This window comes from Cyrtonyx montezumae, unplaced genomic scaffold (assembly GCF_038088225.1).
Source record: "Cyrtonyx montezumae isolate F1298 unplaced genomic scaffold, pur_monq_1.0 scaffold_13, whole genome shotgun sequence".
In the NCBI taxonomy this organism is placed as follows: Eukaryota; Metazoa; Chordata; class Aves; order Galliformes; family Odontophoridae; genus Cyrtonyx; species Cyrtonyx montezumae.
The window spans coordinates 29560668-29584429 of record NW_027071859.1 but is presented as its reverse complement, the minus strand read 5'-3'; the positions used below and the strand labels follow the sequence as shown (position 1 = coordinate 29584429).

General features: G+C 36.1%; 1 protein-coding gene across 1 annotated transcript in view; it reads left to right on the top strand.

Annotated features, from left to right (window-relative positions):
• The first annotated feature begins 3634 nt into the window (after positions 1-3634).
• Positions 3635-23762, top strand: part of IMPG1 (interphotoreceptor matrix proteoglycan 1) — a 46074-nt gene continuing 25946 nt past the window's right edge. Inside the window, exons 1-6 of the mRNA XM_065730923.1 lie at positions 3635-3701; positions 14154-14387; positions 19476-19642; positions 19856-19884; positions 21852-21919; positions 22683-22774. Coding sequence (XP_065586995.1) covers positions 3635-3701; positions 14154-14387; positions 19476-19642; positions 19856-19884; positions 21852-21919; positions 22683-22774 — 657 coding nt within the window. The remainder of the gene's footprint in view (positions 3702-14153; positions 14388-19475; positions 19643-19855; positions 19885-21851; positions 21920-22682; positions 22775-23762) is intronic.

The following is a 23762-nucleotide window of genomic DNA, read 5'->3' as shown; positions in this document are numbered from 1 at the left end:
CTCAGCCGCTCCTCATAAGACTTGTGCTCCAGGCCCCTCACCAGTTTTGTTGCCCTTCTCTGAACACGCTCCAGGGCCTCAATGTCCTTCTTGTAGTGAGGGGCCCAAAACTGAACACAGTACTCGAGGTGCGGCCGTACCAGAGCTGAGTACAGGGGGATGATCACCTCCCTGCTCCTGCTGGCTACACTATTTCTAATACAGGCCAGGATGCTGTTGGCCTTCTTAGCCACCTGGGCACACTGCCGGCTCATGTTGAGCCGAGCATCAACCAACACCCCCAGGTCCTTTTCCTCTCTACATTCTTCAAGCCATTCTGCCCCAAGCCTATAGCATTGCATGGGGTTATTGTGGCCAAAGTGCAGGACCCGGCACTTGGTCTTATTGAACCTCATCCCATTTTGCTCAGCCCAGCTGTTCAGCCTATCCAAATCCCTCTGAAGGGCCTCCCTACCCTCAGGCAGTTTGACACATCCTCCCAGCTTTGTGTCATCTGCAAACTTACTGAGGGTACACTCAATTCCCTCGTCTAGGTCATCAAAGATAATCCCTGCAGGTATTCAAGACTAGGCTGGATGGTGTCCTGCACAAACTGATGTAGTGCCTGATTTAGTGGTTGACAAACCTGTCTGTGGCAGGAAGGTTGGAACTAGATGATCTTTGCGTTCCCTTCCAACCCAAGCCATTCTATGATTCTATGATAGAAAACCAGAACTCAAATTTAGATGGTACAAACTTCTGTTTACTGAAGACAGTCAATTTCATTTGCTTTGGGAACATGACTTAGCTGACACTCTGCTTTTCATACCTAAGTACCCTACTATTCATAACTAATTTCAGATCATCCTTATATGGCACCAGTTTTGCCCATCATTTACATAAAAAGTCTTCAAAAAAAGGTCTTTGATGGTCCAAACTTTTTTTTTTTTTTTTGCAAAAGAAACAGCTTTTGTTGTATTTAAACAGCATGTATATTACTTTAGATATGTTCAGTGATTCAGAGTTGACCATTAACAGGTCTAAATTAAACCATTTACAAGCACTTATCTTAGATGAATGGATATTTTATTATACACTTTTGCCCTTCCCAAGTCTTGGTAGCATATCTGTAATGCACTACTGAATTTCAGTAGAATTTTTTAAATTGCTTCTTTAAGAATATATAATCATTGTCGTCAGCAAACCAACTAAAAGAAGCACTTCTAGATTAATTAACAGTGACCTATAATTAAACACTACAGTACTCGGAGATGGAGTGGTCCCTAGATAATATTACTTTAGCTTTAATGACTGTTTATCATTCTTGTTTGCTTCCACTGTGGCAGTTATCAAGGCTAGTTACAAAATTTCTTAATTAGATGGAAGTGCATAGAATACACTGCCTTAACAACAACAACAACAACAAAAAGCCGGAAATATTAATGATTTAAACACCAACCCAATTTATGAAGATTCCAGCCCTACAATTTTTTAGTTAGTTTACCCATGGAGCTCAGTATTTTCCTGAAATCATACCTTGATGCTAAATAGCATTGGAGGTCTTCTAGGATTGTTCCTGAATATGTTTATTTTAAATTGTCTGAAACATAAAAGCATGTTTTCTTTTTTGCATAGCTTCTCCAACATGTGAGGGGCTCGCTTAATATTTTTAAATTAAAGCTTTGGTGAAAGATTTCTGATTCTTCGTTCAGGCTTCACTAACAGCCTTGCACAGTAATTAAGGAAATCTCTTTATCGCATATTTTCAAAATTCATTCTGATGCTTAAATTAGATTCACAATGGAATTAAAGGATCATATTCCTACTGAACTCCATAGGAAGTTTGGAACTTACATTGCTCTGAGGAAATAAGCTGTGACTTTCAGAAGTACCAGCAATGCGCTTACAAATGGTAGCACCAGGAAAAATTGATTCCACTGCTGTGAGAATATATCTGTTTCCCAAAGCAGGAGATCCAATCCAAAGTTAAACAAGACAAAAATAAGATAACATAGTGGGGAAACTTCTTCATTCAACTGTAACATGTTTATAAATGTGTACTAAAGCTTACCTGGATCATCTAGGTAGTCCTTATATTACTATAATATATACCATATGATTGTGAAAAATGAAATATGTAAAGCCAAGAAATGGTCCTGCTAAAGAATGATCATCCTGTAATACTCAAATTTTATATGGTAGAAATCTTGATCACTATTGCCTTGTACTGCGCTGCTGAAAAGGCCTCCCTAATTTGTTCTGTAGGAGTGGTAAAACAAATGTATACTATACATGAAACAAAATACATAAAGCACTACAATGAACACTGAAAATCAGAAAAAGATTGGGAAAATAAGAAGCAGACTTGGTTTGATCCCATGATATCTTTACTATCTTGTCTGAATAACTAAAATTAGACAACCTCAGGAAGAGAGGGAGGCAGCCATTTTTTAAATCCCAAGTAAAAATAGAATGCTGATGGAGTTCAGATGAAGGTTATTCATAAAGAAACCTGTACTTATAGTGCATGAAAACAGATTCTTGCTACCAGTCTAGATATTTCCTATAATAAAGCTCAGTTGCAAAAAAAGGTCTATTAAGTTGAACAGATCTTTACAAATTCCAAACTGGTAGTTTTTTAGGTGTAATGAAACACTATAAAACACTCTTGAAAACAAAAAGTATGATGTTCTTACACGTTCTAAATATGTAACAGGAATAGTTATTTGGGAAATTGGAACAGAGCTCTTCAAAAATATTCACTTACTGACAGTTCCCACTGTCTGTCTCTTATTTTCCTTCCATGCAGCACCTTCCCTCCCCCACAACTAATTTGGAATCGGCTTGTGCCAGCCCTGAACACTGCTGCAATTTACTGCTGAGTCATGTAATTTCCCCGCTGTCACAGAACAGCAGCACTATCGCCGTGATAGGAATATTGCAACAGCAACCTTTTGGCATGAGGACAGAGAGGGGCTCCAAGTCAAACGCAGTGGGTAAGTTTAATATACTACTTTTCTTTCAAAAAAAAACTGTCTTCTTCTTCAAAGGAAGTTCCTTGTTTTTTGTGATCTCAGGTTTGGAAATAGCACAATCAGCTCTCCCCATTATTTTACCTCTGCTCATGGGCCATACTTCTGCAATGCCCAAATGATCAACATTTGAAGGCAATAGGCAGCAGAAGAGACTTCCGTTGTTTATCATAGTGCTACTGAAGTCTACTGGGGTTGACAGATGCTGCTCCAGAAGGTTAATAAGATGAAGAAAGCTCTTCCAGCTGGACCGTAAGAGGGATTATGTCTGAGCAGCAGATAAAAAGATTATTCCAGAAACAGACACTGCTTTTTTTTTTTTAAACATCGTCACTCTTGTCTTTACCATTCCAGTCCCCAAGGCTAGAAGTGTTTGCTTTGGAGGGGTTTGTCCAGCTCTTGCATCCTGGAACCTGTTGCACTCTTCATTTAGTCGCAATTCAAAGCAGTTCACGGCTGAAGACACCTGAAAAATAGCTAACAAACAAACAAACAAACGACTAACAAAGAAGAAGGAAGTCTCTTGGGGATTTTAGTTTTTAACAAAAAGTCTTCTACTTGACCTCAATATTGTAATTCTTTGCATGATTCTTTTTGAAAACTGTGAATGATCAGTAGACAGCATGCATTTGAAAACTGGATTAATATTCTTGGTCATTTGCCTTGCTCTCCAAGTTCAGGGAAGCAGAGGTAAGTTCATATATAAACAGATTATACTAACTTAGAATGCATTGGTTGAAAAGAAATTGGAAGATCAGGTCATTTTATCACTAAATATATTAAACTTATTACATAATTACTTCTTTGGAATTTGGTGTCTTGACAATTTGAAAAAGCGACATCACAGTTTTGTGAGGCTGCTGTGAAGTTGGAAAGAGAAAGGTTGACAACATTTCTCATGTGTGTTCCCTTAGTTTTATTTTTTCTGTGACAGATGACATTTAGTTTCATTTTACCTGCATATATTCAGTTATGAAAAAACATACTTAATTTCAAAAGCAGTTATATGGAAGAGCCAAAATAACTGAAAGAATGTCTAAGAATGTGCTGTAATTGCTAGAGATTATCCATTATCCTTGAAATGAAGAGAAAGTAGTAAAGTATATTTTTGTATTTTCGGTCATTTTTAGAAAGTTCTGAAACTTTCAGATGCACAAATTCTTTAGGAAGAAAACAAACTGACAAATAAACAAGAAATTGCAATACTAAACAATATTCTGTACAGAACAGAACAAATAGGGAAATGTAGACGTTACAACAGGAAAGTAAAAAGGATGCATCTACTAACATAAGTACATATTTGGGAAAGATGAAACAGAATGAAAACACCTTATAGTCACAGTAATAGGACAGAATGTGCTCCTTTTGTGATATACAGTATGATTTTAAAAATGCATTCTGATAAACAGATCTCAAAGAAAATAAAGTGAAGTACTGATTTTTAAAATTATTTCCAAGTAAACAGAAATACAGACAACTTTGCTGTACTTAGCACAATAGGTAATTACTACAACTTTTCAAAACGTCAGAAAGTTCAAAGCAATTTTAAAGTTTGTTCAACAACAGAAAGTAAAAGTTGGTGATGAGATTTTTCCCTGTTCAGTTCCATATTCAATAGACTTAGAAGTCTGGGGAATGTCTTTAATTCTGAGGGAGTTTTCTTACTAATTTTTCCATCTACACTTGAACATTTATATGATTGAATTAAAAGCCTGCATCACAACCACTTTACATTTTGCTCAGGTTAATGAAAATTTTATATTCTTGAAAAGTCTTTTTTAAATATTATATTCTTATCCTTTCAAATATAACAACTAATGGCAGTGACAGCTATATAACAAAACATATATGTATGATATATGTATATGTATGTAGATATGTATATGTAGATAATTTTTTAATTATTTTAAAGAGAAAAAATATTTTTTCTAACATGAATTGGAAAAATGCTTTCATGGTAGTTTTATAATTACATTTGATATGAACAAATGTATAATAATTACCTTTCATTGTCATTTAATTATGCCATATTTAATATCTTTAAACTATGTTGTTATCTCAAATATATACATAACAATTCAAAAGATTATCAAATTAATGCCTGTCTTAGGAATCTTCTTCACTAGAACAGGGTTGCATCCAGAACTGCTGTTTTGTGACTTAGAATTAGGGTCGGATACTTTGGGAAAAAATTTTCAAAAGTACACAGGCTCACCCAGTCATGTGAATACTTATTTTAATCACTTATTAATAATCCTAACATAGATGATTAGAGTTATCCAAATTTGAAGTATATTTCAACTATAATAAATTAGAAAATAAAAGATTAATATATGAAGGACTTCCATCTTAACCGGAATTAACAACAAATAAAAAATCTCTAAATATTTATAGGGTTGGTTGTTGTTTTCATCCCTAAAAAAAGTTTCTGAAATTCAAATTCCTTTTTCACTTAACTTTCACATCAATATTTCAGGGTGAATAAAAATAGAACTTGCTTAGACATAGTATTTGATCCTTTCTTCCCTACCCCTGTTTCAGGACACCTTGATACTATCAGGGGTACCTCCAATTCCACAGCTAACAAACAGGAAATTGTAGGAAGCAACACAAAGCCCTCAGAGATGGAGTGTTTATCTTTGGTCATGGCTAGTGCCAAAATCCAGGAAATGACCTCAGGACTTGAACTCAGATCTTTGCCACTGTCCTGATGCAAACTGTCACTAATAATAGGAAGAGAAAGTGAGGGGAACAAAATTTGTTTGATAGCAAAAAAGTAAAAGAAAAATATGACAGTAATTATTTACTGCTGAATTTTCAAGCACTGAGTAGTCAGACCATCCAGTAAAATTCAGAAAAGCCTTAAACTCCAATAACTGTGCACTGATTCTGAGTAAATACTTGCTCTTTATACTGAGAATGTAAAGGAGACAGAACATTAATGGCTGCTTAGCGTTAATTTTTAATCAGCAAGCAAATATTCTCTGTCTACTCAGTCATTCTCCAGGCACAAAAGCTTTCTGAGTCCTCTATGAAATCATTTTAATTCATTCTGACTTACTCCTTCCCTCTTAACTGTTCCAATTCAACAACAACCATTTCAGAACTTCATTACTATAATTGCCCTTGAAAAAAGGGTTAAGCAGTTTCTTGCTAAACACAGAACGAAGTCAGAGAGCATATAAAGCTTCAAAGAAAGAAAGAAAGAGAAGACATCTGCTTTCTGCACGAAAATTATTCTCTACATTCACACATAATATATGATTACCAAGTTAAAGCTGGCTGTCCTGGTTGTGCTTATAAACAGATGAGAAATGAAATATTAAAAAATATATATGGGGATTACTCTTATTTAATTCCTATCTATTTGAAAAAGAGCCAAAAAATACTAAAATATTGACATGGAATCTTAAAGATTAATTCTAAATGTCATCACACCCATTAATAACCAATTAGTGAATTATAAATGACTGAACTGTTAGCTGTGTGAGTATTTTTTCTCCGAATGTAACTGTGGACAAGACAAACATTCTTAATAGTAAAATGCTTAATCACTTCACAAATAATATTTTGTAGGTAACAAAAAATACAATTTTAAGAGTTGGTCTTGATTTTAGAAGTTGGATTTGATGATCTTTATGAGTCTCTTCCAATTTAGGATATTCTGTGATTCTACTTGGAGTCTTAACTTGCTAGAAATCCAAATTACCATTTATGTGAATCTCCATTCCTCAGTTATCCGTTAATTGAAGCCTAGTGGCTTGAGTGGCACACTGTGAGATATGGCCTGCATTCATCAGGTGTAACAAACACTACTACTTCTTGCTAGAAGGAAAAATATGTTTTCCCCTCTTCTTTGGTACTTCTGTCCTATTCCCTGCTCCTCTGAGATTAAAACAAAAGACATTTACTCCCTCTCTATCATTTTTCTGTTTGTATCAGGTGCATGTATGTATGCACACTTTACACATTTTACACTTTGCCAGTTTTCAAGCATACCTGCTGCATTGTAGGTGTGTATATAGTCTCCTTGGTAATTGCAGCATGACTTACCACAGTATGCAGGCACATAACCTGACAGAGCAACATCATCGTCCTCACGTCACAACAGCACAAGGACCAGAGGTACTGCAGAGAAACTCCCCTGTAAGAGGCTCCAGAGTCATTAAGCACATCAACAGCAGTTAAGCAAACTGAGTCTTAAACTGCCTAATCACAAAGACATCTGCAAGTCAGTAGGACCCAGATTCCATTTAAAAATTAGGAAAACAGGAGTCTACATAACTAATTGAACTTAGGCCACCATGCTTGTCTTGTCATCAGCGAAGTTCTTTTGGCTCTAAAATTTCTGCTTCAGTGCAGATCTAAGAATATCTCCTTGTTTACCTCTCTGAATCTTTCACTAGCTTTCTCAGGCATTATCCAATCACGTATTAAAAGTCTTAGGATCCCTGAACCTAAGTTACTTGTAATGCCAGTTTTAGTAAGCGTGCTCTTTTCATACGTATTAGTCAACACAGAAATCCTGGCTTTTTCAGGCAGGAGGTAGTAATGCACTCATCTTTCACTTTATGATTTCGTTATGATTCCAATGGTGTCAGTTCTAATACAGTTCTCTTCCCTCTCTTCTCCCTGAAAAGTGGATAAATTTGATCTAGATAAAATAATTGGACGAGTTGATTTCTATCTGTCCTTCCAACCTAACTTGCTTTGTGCTGCTTGACACTTAATGCTTTTCAGCTATTCATCTTGGTTCAGTATGGCAGAGATCAAATCACTCTCTGTCAAAATGAGAAGGAATTAACCATCCTAATCGTCATTATATTTAAACAGAGCTACTTCAATAAGCCCTTTCTGCACAGCAACTCTTTGACCTGTACCATCATGATTCTTGAAGTGTTGATTTATGTGGCAAAATAATGCTTTAATTTGCACTTATGCTGTTTCACTGAATTCTCAGATGCCAGCCATACATTCTGGGTGTGACTGAAAATGAACAGTAGAGGTGCTCAAATGAGTGTTTCACCACTGAAGGTTGGATGTATTCTTCCAAGAACTACTAAAATATTTAAAGCACTTTCTTAAATGGTTTGATGAAAACCATATCAGATAATTTCAGGCCAAATGTATTTAAGATGGCCAAAGTAACACAGATATATATATATATTTCATACATCAACATTAAAAGCATTCATTTTTCAGTACTGTTTCTAGTCTGAATGATGCACCTTAGCCAGACAGGATTCAAATGATAGCAATGAAACCATAGAAGGCATTTGATATTTTCTCTATGAATTCCAGCAGCAGTTAGTAGAGATAAGAATTAAGAATGAACATTCTTCACCAGAACTTGTACTTACCTGTTTGAAAGTGAAGGGATATATTTCTGCTCAAAATGAGACATAGGATGTCAAGGAAAACATGACTTTCGGTTAAGAAAGAAATGCATCAGAATCATGTTTTGACTCTAAAGATCTTAACACGTTCAATATTTGTGGATGGTACAGGCTGCATTTATGGCAAATGTGAATTCATTGCTGGCTAATATATGACTACTCTATTTACAAAAACAGGAGTATCTTCCCAGTGGTATGTTAGTTTTCTGTTCTCATCTGTAGTAGGCAGATAATTCACCAAAGTTCTTACATTCTGAATTGCTTAGTTAGAATAATTCAAGGTTGCTACTAAATTGTCTGTTCAGAGAGGAAGAAATTATTCTGTTGGTTTGTAACGAGACCTAAGGTTACATTTCATAAATATTACATTTCAAATGACCTTTTTATTGGCCTTTCTGATGCTGATTAATTTAACAATTGTGTTTCTTCATCTGGCAATAAAAAAATCACACAAATTTCTGCAAGTAGCTGGGAACAACTGGGGGGCTGTGATGTCTAATTTAGTTTCTCAGCATTAACAACTTGCAGATATGAAATCCTTCTCATTTACTAACAGACATTCTAAAGCACTTTGATTGATGAAAACAGAGATTTTTTGTACAAATTTGTAAATCCAGGTTAATTTAAAGGTCTGTGCCAAAAAGAAAAAAAGTCTAATGATAATTTTATATGTATATATATGTATATATGCATATTTACAAAACAAGTGATGCACAAAGCAATTGCTCACCACCTACTGACCAATGCCCAGCCAGTCACCCAGCAGTGGCTGCCCACTCAGCCAACTCATCCTCAGTTTTCAGTTTTTTCTCATGATGTGATGGTACAGAATATCTCTTTGGCTAGTGTAGATCAGCTGTCCTGGTTCTGTCTCTGTTTCTCATTCCTCTCCTTGCTGGCAGGGCAGTATGAGAAGCTAGAATATCCTTGGCTCTGTACTGCACTGCTCAGCAACAAATAGAAACATCAGTGTTTTGTCAACAATGTTATCTTCCCAAAACTGAAACATGGCATCTTTACATACACCAAATAAATATATCAGCTTTGTCCCAGCTGAAACCAGGATATCCGTGAATGTGTGCAGGTAGCACTTTGTCATGTGGGATGTAAGTGAGAGATAAAGGGACTAGATTTATTGTATCTTCAGTACAGATTTTTTCAGGCAGGGCCTAGCAGTTCCCTGTCTTGTAAGGTGATTCAGAATGTAGTATAACAAGCTACCTAGTAGGTAAAGTAGAGCTTTTGTAATGCTGGGGGTGGGACATCAGGCTCATTATATTTATATAGGAAGTTTTCTAGTAAGCAACTAAACACAGGGTCTTCCACTCTGGAGGCCTGTCCCTGTCCACCATCGCTCTTTGCCATAACCAGATAACAAGGCTCCATTCAATAGGTGATGTTACGGTACAGTGACATGTAAGAATAACATTCGCACAAGCCAGTATCTCAAATAGCTAGATTATTTTTGCCAATATGAACTTTATGGAAATAAAAGTAATTAATTAATTGTTAAGATATTTAACTATTGTTGATACAGACAGTGAAATAACATACTGTATCAAATATAAATACAAGTAAAGCATATAATCTTGAACACATATGTAGGACCCAGACAGAATTTAATGATAAAGTTGTTCCATATTTTAGTTTCTCCCTGTTCATCTATGCCCCTCCAGCATGGTCAGACCCTTCTCTCACAGCTAAGATTGAGACAGTGCAGCATGAAAGGGATATTAAAAGGAAGACAAGGGGAGAACATGCCATAGGCATCTTGTCTGTCACTGGCACGTGCCGTTTGAATTTGGGGTCCTTGCTATTCCCACAATTGGAGAAGCCTGATTCTGAAAGAAGACTCCAGGACACAAACATCCTCTGTTTGTGCTTTCTATGCTCCACGTGGTATTTACACTAATCACTCCTTTCACAGATCTCAGGATCAGCTCCCATGACTAGACATCCTTACTTTTGTTACTGGGTGAACTGTCAATATGGGGGTTGATGATCATGTTAGTGCTACTGCATATTTGATTACATAAACACATTTATGGCACCTTTATTTAATTCTCCCTCTTTGATAGGCCCTTCTCTTGTTTTATTTCAATAGTTCTTCCTAAATAAGGCTTGTCTTTTTATTAATAATTATTTCACGCTGAAGGCAGTGTATCTCATTTATCAGTCAAGCATTCCTCGCTTTCCTAAGAACATCCTTATTTTTCAGATTAATCAGTTTCTTCACACATGTCAAATCTTGTGATGATTTTAACAATGAATTATTCAGACTTCAACAGTTTTTTCCTCATATCAACCTAAATTTTGCTGGTAAAACCACATTAACATATTGTAACATTGTTCTCTGTATAGAATGGTATCTTCATTATCTAAGGTCTATGACTATTAACAACTAGGCATGAAAAGATCTGTATAGAAAGTAAATGAGGATTTAAAGTTTTCGATTTCAGAAATTATTACTTCTGAAAACTTCCTGAAAACAAAATCTGAAGAACCAACATTATGATCTTGAGCGACCTCCATGAACATCAAAGCACTTTTGATTAGATTTCAATATGATTAAAATTTCTTTATCATGTCCTAAAAAGTGCTTAATCACATTATAAAATCTTTGTTATATTTGTCTAAATTCAGGACAAACATTGACTGACATTGACCCCTAGTAAAACTTCATCATTTTTTTCCTCGAATAGACAATTCAGAAAATGGGAATAATTATGCAGATTATTTCATGTGAGTATAAGGAAGGAGAGTAACAACTCTGTACAAGGGACCCTGGAGTTTAAGCTAAAACAGATTAAAATATAAAGAGACTCTGATGATGATTTACTCTTCTGACCTAAAACCATCAAAAACTCTAAAAATCTTAGACTTACCTTTTAAAAGTAAAACTGAAACGATCACCAAGTCAAATTTGCTAGGGTAAACATTAAATATATTAACTCCATATATTTAAGAAAAGATAACGACAACAACAACAAAATATTAGAAAGAGAACCCATGTAAGAATAGTAAAACATGTTAATATTATTTGAATTTCTGTTACATAAATTATGTACCCTGTAAAATTTATACCTCACCAGTTCAGCCTATGGTCATTGTGCTGAACAGCAGAAAGAAAAGGGCTCAATAATATAACAGCAAAAGCCTTTTATAATTTTGTTCAACCTAGGACACTGACAGAAAAGCATTTTATAAGCTGTAGATGGAGTCATATTACAGTCAAGCTCATGGCTGAAACGTCTTACATGAAGTTATCTTAGTCTTAGTACTAAGTTTTTCCATTCAAAATTTCCAATGACATGGGAGAAAGCACAGCTCAAAGGCTTATAAACAAATAATATTTGCATCAGAGAACCACTCTTCTTCCATTCATATTTAGTCAATATTAGGAAATAGGCACTGAAAAACAATTCGGAAAAAAAGTGTTGATGTTTCTCTAACTCACATTGGCCTGAAGTTTGGAAAAAAAAAAACAAAAAAACTAATTTCTAGAGCTGATGGTAATAAAGATAAATTTAGTGAAGGAAGTTTACTAACTGCAAAATATAAATTTAATCAAACCTATTAGTGTATGCATGCTTAAGCAAAATACCCCTCCCATTTAAAAATAAATAAAAAAAATAAGAAATAGAATAATTTAAAAAAGGAAATTAAATGTAAAGACAAAAAGGAAAAGAAAAAATCCCTGACACCTACCCTGAGTAGACCAGCAGAATAGTGATATCTGGATGCGCATAAAGTATAGTCATTTTTCAGACTGAAAAGCCCAAATAGCAGCTCTAGTTTGAGAATAGAGAGAGAATTCGAGGTCATTACAGCAATCATTTGTGAAGAATCTACTTTGTCAGTCTTATGAATAGTATAATTCTTAATTCAAGTTAATGACTTAGGGGCAAATCCTAGGGAAGAAGCAAATCCTTGAAGAAAGGCCTCTGCTCCATGCAAAAGCTATCAAAGAACTTAATGACAAAATCCTCTGCCCCAGTTGGTCAGACTGCCTGGGCAGCTGGGCTGTAGCAGTTAATAGAGCTTGTAACAGGTAATAGACTTACAGCTGGCTTCTTTCCACATAGATTTTTGGTATTTTCTCCTAGAGGATTACAGAAGGCAGCTTTAAGATTTTACTGGCATTGCCTCCTCCTTGACGGTAAATCTGTCACTCTCTCCTCATATATCATTAAAGCCATTCACTGTCTCAAATGATCCAGTGTTTGGTGGTTTCCAGTGGACTCGCAGCCAAGTTTTCACAGTGCAACCTCCTTTTATTCCTTATTTCCGTAAGGTTGCTTTACGGTTAACAATCTGGCATTACCGAGGAAACTAATCACTCCAATTGCATTTTATAACAAACACCATATGACTACATCAACATTTTCCCTTATCTTGAAGTAATTATAGACCTCCAGGCTGCTGCTTCTGGCATTTTTTTTGCTAGGCCATAACAATCACCTGTGTCTTCACTGTATAAACTACTACATTCATAAGATATTCCTCAAAATCAAGAAGTCAACTTATTTCCATCTCAGAGTACCATATACTTCAAACTATATATGTCACTACTATGGCTTTTACAGTGAGCATTGAATGTTAATTCTGAAGTTAAATGTGAATGATATGTGCACACTTATATGCACATAGACAGAGGTGGTAGAATTTCTCCCTTTCTGTGGTTGAAATGCTGTTCTTTTTTGCAGTAGTATGATTTTCTTTTACTTTTCTCTTATCATTTATCTGCCAACTTGTCTTAAAAATTTAAATAACAAAGTTGCCAATTGTTAAGATAATGTGTTTTTAGCTTCCTTAATTTCATGTTATTTATATAAGAACATGATAATTAATGTTTGTTAAACACAGCATAATATTTAGTCTTTCTCCACCAAATTGACAGTGTTTACTCTTTATTATTTGGGGACTATTTCTCTCACTATTTCTACCACTTACTTATCTCAATCTTTTCCTAATGTAGTTGTTCAACTTTGCTGAGAATAATTAAAGACCTATTGAGAGCACTCAGGTCACTATCATAAAGTGGCAAGGATGCATAATTTCAGTCTATTCTGATTAATATTTCAGTTTTGGTGAAGGACAGAAAGAGAAGTGCGCTGTGAAGTAAAAGAGAAAGACTGGAAAAATATATTTCTGTCCCCAAAGACAATAACAACTCCTGTTCAGCTTTTGAAAGAATGTTTTTCTGAGTCTAGTTCCCAGAGAGGGTGCGAGTCTGAACCCACTGAAAGGAGATGTGCCCAGAAGCCTGGAGTGAAGATAAGAACATCAAAAATAGTACAGCTTTTTCTCATATTAGACTTCATTTTATACAGTAATCTAATACAGATGTGCTTCACCTTCTCCGGGCTCCAAATAGTTCTTCATTAGAGTGCTTTACATTTCATTATAAGCTCATATACAAATAAGATGCTGTTGCACAAAGTTCAAGTGCCTAAGTGTCTTTTGTGAATCTGACACAAAATCACTTTTGAAAACAAGACTTAGGGCTTCTGAAACTTGTGTTTCATTTGATCTGGAAGTTAGACGATGATCTATAAGTAAATTAGTTACCAGGTTTTTGATTCCCTGTTGTCCAGTCACAGGACATCTCTCAACACATTCATTAATTCAGCATACTGACAATAACACAAAGAGCCCTTATGTTTGCATACATTTTTCAAACATGATCTTGCATACTACCTATGCAGTGTATGTTCATGCACATTTTACCTTTTATCTTTTTCAGAAATCCCCAGTAAAGCAAATCGTGGTGAAGCCAAACAACTTGCAGATGCCTCAGGGTCAGACAAAGCAGAAAGAACAACAAAGAGGTCTAGAGTGTCAACTATAAGAAGGATATTTGACATGGCAAAACACCGAACAAAGAGATCACCCTTTTTTTCTACTGGTGTGAAAATTTGCCCCCAAGAATCAGTGAAGCAGATTTTAGCCAGTCACCAAGCTTACTATAGATTAAGAGGTAAGATGATAATTGTAGATTATACTTTCTTCCCCGAAAATATTGACAAAGATGTTGCAGAGCCTTGGTATTTAACTCTGGACAATGTATCTGATATCTACTTTATGATTAAATAATACACGTACATTGGTACAACTCAAGACAGGTGATTATCAGAACAGAACAACACAATTCATTAAAAAGACTAATGATCTCAGTGCAATTGTATAGTTTTTTAGCATGGTAGAACATGAAGACCAAATCATGTTTGCATGAAGATGTACCACTTTTCTCAAAAGTGCAGCAGGTACTATCTTTGCTACTCAGAATTAATTCCACTCATTCAAGACAGGTGATGAAATGAACAGTATGTCATTTCACAAATACATTCTTGAATCTGCAGTTTTGTTAACAGTGTGGCAGTGCTGTCACAATACTGACACCAGGATAATTGCTGGAAACACATGCCAAGACTTTAGTCTCATTTGTAAAAATCTTGAAGTTATTTTTCTGCTCTTTTCCAACTCCCACTCTCCCTTCTTCCCTCTCTTTTCTCTCATATCTGTGGAGAACTTATAGATCCTAGAAACCATAGGGCAAACAGCCCTCTGTTCTTGATATTCTTTTCTCTTCCTCTCTCTCTCTCCCATTCAGTGACTATTCCAATTTCTATTAAAAAAAAAAAATGAAGATTTTGGGGCTGCAACTGGACTTTCCAATGCTGACCTTAAAACCAAGTCAGAATTTCAGGATGCAAGTATCTAAGCTGTCATCCTAAATTAACACTCTCGTGATCTTCGAAATCAATTTCACTGATGTGACTGTTCCTATCTACTGATCTTCAGCCATTCACAGAGCTGCTTCCCAGCTCTCTTTCAGGGAACCTCCTATTTCTCTATAAAGTGAAACCTGTACATGGAGCTGCAAAACTTTTACTCCAGCAGCCACTTTCCACAGACAGCACGGACAAGTTACACCAGTGTCTCTGGTCATTCGTATGGATACAAACACATTCAGAATCTACTGTGGTATTGAATTCCAAGTCAGTGGGCATTAGAGAGCATTCTGATACCCATGTCAAAGAGGCTGATCCTCAAAGCCTTTCTTAAACACGAATTAATCCTGAAAATCCCTAAAAATCACTGGTCATGTCCCGGATTGATCTGAAAACACAATCTCATAGGACACACTGGTACCATTAGCCCGAAATCAAAGTACTGTGACTGTGACATCCTCCTTTAAAAACTGACCATCTTGCTAAGTAACACCTTTTTGGAAAGCAGCACATCAACTTAGTGTAAAAGATTGAGTTCTGTAAACCATGTAGTGCAAGCAGGTTTAAAATTACAGATCTTTCCCAACAGAGCATCCTACAATCAGAAATTTCTCTGAGTACATGTCACTCAGTTCTTCAGCTGGAACATTTACCAAAAAGTGCACAAGAGAACAGAAATCTGCAGCTGAACACTTTGTACATGCATTCAGAAAAAAGCTACTTCTTGGATACTTGAGCACGTCCTCTATTACTATGTCCTTTTTTAAAACCTCAACAAATCTTTCTTTCAAGGAAAAGATCAAAAACCAAGGTATTTTTCCACCCAGCTGAGCATGCTAACATATCTTATGAATGTGATAAATGAAGAAAAATAAAAGTAGAAGTGAAAATTTTGTGATGCAAGCATTACTCTTGAAGTGGCACCCAGTAACCCTACTACAAGCCTTCACAAAAGGATGTTACTGTGTAGCCATGCAGGAGTCTTTCAGACTACACTGTGAGACAACCTTATCTTCATTTTGTTTTGCAGACATACCTTCAGGTTTGTTCTCGGTCTTATGTAAAGTCTGGAAGGCTATCTCCGTCTCTCCAAATCCTGTAGCACAATTAGAAATGTAACAACACTGTAGATCATATCTGCTCTCTAGAGAGTTCCACTGCTTCCTTAAGAAAATTAGCTTTTTTAAAATTATATTCTAATTACTTCATGCTAAAATTCTTTCAGGAGTGAGCATACAACACAAAGCTGCTCAAATATATGTGCTCAAACAGTAAGTATCATATAATCTTCATCAGGTTGAAGACAGTCCCTGCAAACACATATGTCCATGCCTGAGGCCCCAATACAAGAAAGACATGGACGTGTTTGTCCAGAAGAAGACTACAAAGATGATCAGAGGGCTGGAGCACCTCTCCTATGAAGAAAGATTGAGGGAGCTGGGCTTGTTCAATCTGAAGAAATGAAGGCTCTGGGGAAGCCTCATTGTGTCCTTCCCGTACATGAGGGAAGCTTATAAACAGGAGGAATACTGACTTCTTACACATTCTGACAGTGATAGGACAAGGGGAATGACTTTAAACTAAAAGAGGGGAAATCTAGATTAGATGCTAGATGGAAATTCTTTATTCAAAGGGTGGTGAGGCCCTGTCACAGCTGCCCAGAGAAAATGCAGATGCCTCATCCCTGGAGGCATTCAAGGAGAGGCTGGATGGGGCTGTCATTGGCTGGGCAATCTGATCTACTGATTGGCACCCCTGCCCACAGCAAAAAGGTTGGAACTTGATGATCTTTCAGGTTCTTTCCAACCTAATCCAATCTATGACTCTATGTAACTTGCATGGAACCAGTTACAAAATCTATTCATCCTGCCATGTGTCATGTTTATCTAAACCCTGAAAATGGGATTGCTTTCCATCAGATATTTTATGTTTATTCAGCAGTTGATATACTTAAAAAAAATAGAGTTGTGAGAAAAAGATAACAGAGTGTAGGCCTAACTGCTAACTCATGAATATATCTTTTCAAAAGACAGCCTGTTGCTTTATGATCTGAACACCTATGCTTCTCATACAGCTGTCTTGTTTGGAAGGCAATTTGTTTTGGAGTTATTATGATGTCCTAACAAAGATATGTGAATACATCCCTACAGCAAGTATGGATAATAACCATTCCTAGCACTGATCACATTAGTTGCAGACACTGGTATATTAGATAATGCAGATAATTTTCTTACCATAAGTCAAAGCAGGTATCAAGTATTGAAAATAAATTTCATCTTACAATAATGAACTATGGAAAATAATGTGCTAAATGCAGCAATTCTTAAATTCTTAAATTATTAAAATGATTTTCCTAACATGCTAGAAATTCCCATTCTCTAAAAGCATTTAACTTCAAATAACATTTTGAAGAAGTCTATTTCTTCATCTCAAGTGAGTGAACTTTATCCCTTCACAAAGTGAAAATACAGCTGGCTTTGTTGAATCTTAAAATACCAGAGGAGTCACTGAGTAGCAACAGATGCATTTACACATTAATGGAAAGGTAGAGTGATATCTGAGATAAACAGTAATGATTCTGCTCAAAACACAATGGTTCTTGCTGTCAGTAGGCTATAATGGCTATTTTCAACAGCTGCATTCAAAACGGCTGCAGGGGACTATTGCACTTCTGCAGGTGATTGGGGATATTCACCCAAAACAGCACATCCTAGACAGGTCTGTACTAGCTTGAGGATCCCTTTGCAGCAACCAGTGATTTTAAACATTACCTAAGTACAAACAGGATTGGTTCAAGGCCTAGCCCTGTGCTGTGCAAAGTTAAGTTAAATCCAGGACTTCTGGGCTTGGGGATAGGCAGGTTTCTGACAGGGATCCAAAGATTATTACTGTTAGCTGAACAGGCAGTAGCTGTCTGAAGGAGAGATCAGTTTATCTTTCAAAATCTTTTTACATTTTAAGTGATTTCAACGTACAGCAAGGAGGAGGCTTCAGCAAGATGTTGGTAAACGTACACTCAGAAGTGTAGTCCCACCTGATCCTCTCTGACTCACAAAAAGTCACTTCTGCAGAGATACTTAGGACCTCTATGCTAGGAAAAACAAGGAAAATAGACCCTACAAAATATTTCTGGGCAGATATTTTATATCTTTGCTGCTGGTGCTTTTATCCTTTCCTACTTTTGCATGTCATGATCCTCACTAAAAATGTTAGAGAGCAAGGTCTTTGCTGCAAGACCCTATTAGTTTTCCTTGAAATGCCTGAAGAGTTCTGACTTCTAGAAAACAGTTAAAAAAATGAGCAACAACCAAGACCAAGCCCAAATATATCTACTACATTTGTAACACCTGAGCAGTGACCCAATAGACTAATTATAGAATTAGCCTCCACTGTTATGTTTTGTACTCTTGAGTAGCAAATCAGTTAACATCCAGTAAATGAAATTCTTTAAAGCCATATATACAATCCTTTCCAAACCTCTTCCACTATCTTATTTTCTTTGTGTTCACTTTGATTTTCCCAAATGATGTATAATGCTACCATTCTCCTCACAGCCACAATCCCTGCTAGTATCCTTTGAGGCAACCTGGCATTTAACTGGATAATTCATCACCTCAGAGGAGATTTTTGATATTAAACATAAGCATGTACTGTTGTATAGAAGGAAAGTTCTTTCCAAAGGAATTTTACCTATACTAAGTTGTTCTATTTTTCCAGAGGTCCTTAAAGAAACATAAAAGTGTGTGTATGCTACAGAAAGTCCTTATGACTTCAAAAACGCTGACTACATCAGAAATTTATAATATAAGAAAATCATTGCAGTGTACTGCATTAGAAAAAAAAAAAAAAACACAATTTAACATTTTCTTACATATATGGCCAATATTAAAATCTTATATGCTTTCTGTTTAAATTGCTCTGAGCCTAGGTATGTATGAAACCTCTGTATACAGTTAAAATTTTTATTATTCCAGAATGAAGACTGCTAGATGTTATTTATCTACTTCCCTGTTTCCTAGAACATCCAGTGCATGTATCTTTGAGGTTAACAAAGTGTGCTTTGTGTTTGCCCTGTATTCATGCTGATGATATTGGGCCAAATTAATTTGTTACTTAAAATGAGGGAAATAACAGTCCTTAACTGAGAGAAAAAGAATCCCTCAGCATCAGGGCAAATGTCTGACAACTTAAAAATACTTAAAAGACCTAGAAATACCAAGATGGATTTATTTACCAAGTACAGTAAAATGTACATATCACGAATCACTTTAAAAGACTTTCACTTTACTTTTTGGTACAAAACATCCATCCCTAGCCCCTTTCTTCTTACTCAGTCTGCCAGGAAGCTGTGTGGGAAGCCTTCCGTATTTTTCTGGATCGGATTCCCGATACTTCTGAATATCAGAACTGGGTTACTGCCTGCCAGAGGGAAACCTTCTGCATATTCGACATTGGCAAAAACTTCAGCAATTCCCAAGAGCACTTGGAAATAATTCAACGGGTAAGGATTACCAATGTTTATTTAAAAACTGAGGGAGACTTCCAAGTCACTCCCCATCTGCTTATAGAAGGGCAAAGTATTGTTCAGGATGAGGAGGGGGCATGTACTCAAAGAAAATCATGAAAGTACAGTAAACAAAGGGGCTAGCAGACTTCTTTTCAATGGTTGGATACGCCCACCAGTAAAATGCTGTTTTTCTTAATCTTTCCACAGCGAGTAAAACATAGAACCTTCCAGGAAAGGTAAGTAGCACAATTAAAATCTCACCACTTAATGTTACTGCCTTTATTGAAGAAGATGATGCATAGATGTGTGTGGATGTGAGCACATTACGTGGGTTGTGCTGCGATGTATTTAGCATGTGCTGTGAGAGATGTGTATGCTTTGTGTTATAGAACTCAGTAATTATATCACAAATAATTAAGGCAGGTAAATACCCATGTTGTTTGTTTAACTTAGAAACATCAAAGGATGTCTTCTTAGGCTAGTATAGGCATGAATCCCTGTCAAAGTCATAGCCATATATTAGACTAGCATTGATGGGGAACACGACAAAAGATTACACACAATTCCTACAATTTTTAAAAGGCAAGTGAGGGACCTGAAAATAAGTTTATCTATCTGGGAGGCTACGGGATAAATAGTTTAAAAATTCTGTGCTTTTACTTTATCTTTTGTCTGTATTTTTACATGGCATGGTATTATAAATGAATACAGTGCTTTTCTCTGATAACTCCATTGGAAAAGGGTAAAGCTCCTGGCAATAATCAGACGTCTGAGATGGCAGGATTAGTTACAATATTGAGCTCCCTCTCATGTGTCAGTACTATAGTACAGCCAAAAATATCACTGTCCACTGTTACTGATGAATGTATTATTTTTCCTTCAAATATTCTTAGATTTTCAGAGGTAGTAAATAATATTTTCCATTCATATGTTGTACTGTCTCAAGAATAAAGAGCTCTCATGTATCTTTACTGATTATGACATGGGAGCTTTGAGTATTCTTCTGTCTATTAAATGTATTTTTAATAATGTAGGACTTAATTAAACTTTGCTGGAAGTCTAAAGGGAGATTTCACTCAGACTAGTGCAAACAACAGCAGGAAGGCAGTAAGTGAAGTGACTGCAGTTCTCATACACTGTGTAAACAGTGTGGTTTTCTCTAGGCACAATTCAGAAGGTGAAGTAAGATCTAAGAAATCACTCATATATTAGATGGAAAGGCAGGTAGCTGTGATTGCGCATTGTTGAACTTCACTATTACTACTATGTGGTTTGGAGAAAAGTTATATAACTTCTGTAAGAAATCAAACAGAGAGATATCTCAAATTATCTGACCTTATGAAAACAAACAATTTATTTCTCACCACATAGGATTACATAGACTGTGGTAAGTTAGAAGCTGTCCATACTCATTATTTATCGAACACCTAGGCTGGTCCTGTTTAAAAACACAGCTCCACCATCTTTACTATTATACAAGCTTCTTGTCTCAGTTAATGTCATACTACACATTTGCAGTGCCCTTAGGTCTTAGTTTTCTTGCATATTCCACTTGTATATTCTGCTTTAATGGTAGCCATTTCTATACAAATGTTAAAGAGCTCTATGTATCCTTGTCAGTTTCCATGATTGGGCTTTTCACTTTCATTCTATTTTTTTTTATTTTTTTCCACTTTCTTTACAACCCAAAAGAAATGAAATTCTTCACCTCAACTTATATGAAAGAAAAGTCTCACTGTGAGACTCAAAAGAATCTTATCTAAGAAACAGTTTAGACAATTCACAATACCTTGTTCATATTATTGTCAGTGGTCAATTATTCAGTGTCTCAGAGGATAGATAAAGAAGAATCTGCACTGTGTTCATCTATGTGACACTTTTTATGATTGCTCAGAAAAAAATTACTCATGAAAACTCATGATCAGATTTACAAGACTGGAAGGAGAAATATAATCTGGTAGATATTTTGGTTCACTGTAAGAAGATTGAAGACGAGGAAAGGAGGCAAGCATTTGTATAAACTGCTGAATATAAAACAGGATCAACTGTTGCATTGACCAGATTAACCATGTTGTCAAATATTTCACTACTTCATTCATTTAGCTACATTTAATGTGGAGGTCACTTCTACATTTCATTACACCTTCACCTTTGCTAGTAAGAATGCTGACAATTAAATCATCCATTTCTGTCTGATTGGTAGGAAAGATGAAATATCCACAGACAAAACAGGTGGCAAAAAGCCGGAAGATGTTCCTTCTGTTTCTACAGGTAATGTCAAATCTGCTTGCTCTGTACCTGCCCATCAAATTCAATTGCTAAAAACAGTGATCTTAGAAGGCCATAATTGAAAGAATGCTGTAGAAGGACAAGTTCAGTCAAGTACAACAGAAGAGGTTTAGCAATATACTTTATAAGAAGTGGTTCTTATTTTTTCTACAGCGTGTCTGCTATGCAAATGTAGCATTTCATGTCTGTTTCAATGCCTTTAAATGCATCTTATAAACTATATTTTGCTAGTTTCACCTGTAGTGAGTAGAGCACATTTTTTTTCAATTATAAAACATCTAGAGCATCTGCTGCTGCATTTTGTTAGCCATAACAATCAATCAGAAGAAAATTGATATTATTTCTGCCAGAAATTCACAGTGAAGCCAAGACATTAATTTGAGTAATTGCTCCATTTAGATATACCAACAGTGCTGCACGCTAGAGTTCTTTAAAATGACAGAAATCTATGAAATGATAAAAATCTGTAAATATGAGCATGTGGTTCAAGGAGGAAACATCTTGCACATATATTTCTATGAGGGCTGAATAGAACAGATTCATTGATTGTGACTTCTAGCATGGTACCTTTGCCTCCAGCTATAAAGCTGTTAAAACCTCTTGTTAATTTAAATTGACTCCTAAGGAAAAGTGACCATAATACTGGCAAAGAACTCTTAGCAAACTGACCAATAGAGAAAGGGGAAGATTTTTGTCCATCCTAATGCACAAACTGCTCTCATGATTTTATTTGAAACCCTGCCAGGTCCCCCGAGTGCATCCCTTTCTACATACACACTGGTACCTAACGGAACACTCCTCAATGAAATTGTCAACGAGACGAAGACTCCTGTGAAGGTGAGATCAAGACTCTCAGCCTGTTTTCCTATCCAGCCTTTTAATTCACCTCTTCTTTTTGAACTTTGCAAAACTAGCAGAAAAAGAAAGAGGGACAGATAAAAGCAGGAAGCCTTTTAAATGCTTAGTGTTTATAAACCATTAGTTCTCACTATTGTTACTGCTAGTGGGGTTTGTCAGCATCTGTTCTACATCAAGACTGATGTTTTCTGCAGTGCAGTAGGAAGTAGAAAAATATTGCAACCGCTTTTTAAGAAAAATATTTATTTTTTTCTTTTTAAGCAGAGGCCTGTTGCTTATTTTACACCATTTTTCATACTTGCTTTTCATTTTAAAACTTCTGGAAGCACTCTGGAGGCAGATTGAGCCCTCTCCTTGCTGGATGGGCCCTGCTGACGAGGAGTCCTCAGCAGGAGACCACACCTTGCTTCTTTATCTTTCATAAGATTTTCCCCTTCTACAGCAACACCTTGGAAATCCTCTCTGTTTTGTTTTTTTTTGTTGGCATGTTCTGAATGTAAACAGAGACTTATGCCACCCTATCCTACTTCAGTGAACACATGGTCTTGACATCAGGATGGAAATGTTATCTGAAACTTCACCCATCACACCACAGGAAATCGACACACTTCACTACCTCTCCCCTGCAAACTCCTCTGCTCTGGCACAGGAATTACACCAGGATAATTCCATATAAACAAATTTATTTATTTATTTATTTTTGTGCTGTCCGAAACTATTGCATCCTCAGGACCTAGGGAAATAAAATCATCTTAAAAGTTTCAACTACAACCTGTAACAGCTGTTGGATGGAAAGAGCGGAAACAAATATGAAGAAGAAATGGTTTTAAAATTGTCTTCTTTTTGGAGAAGTTTGAGATGTACTGTCTGGGAGATTGGCCTTCTGCCAGCCTGCTCTACAGCAGAAATGGAAATCCCCTCTCTCTGTGGGATTTGGGATGATGTTTTCTGTTCTTCTGAACCAGAT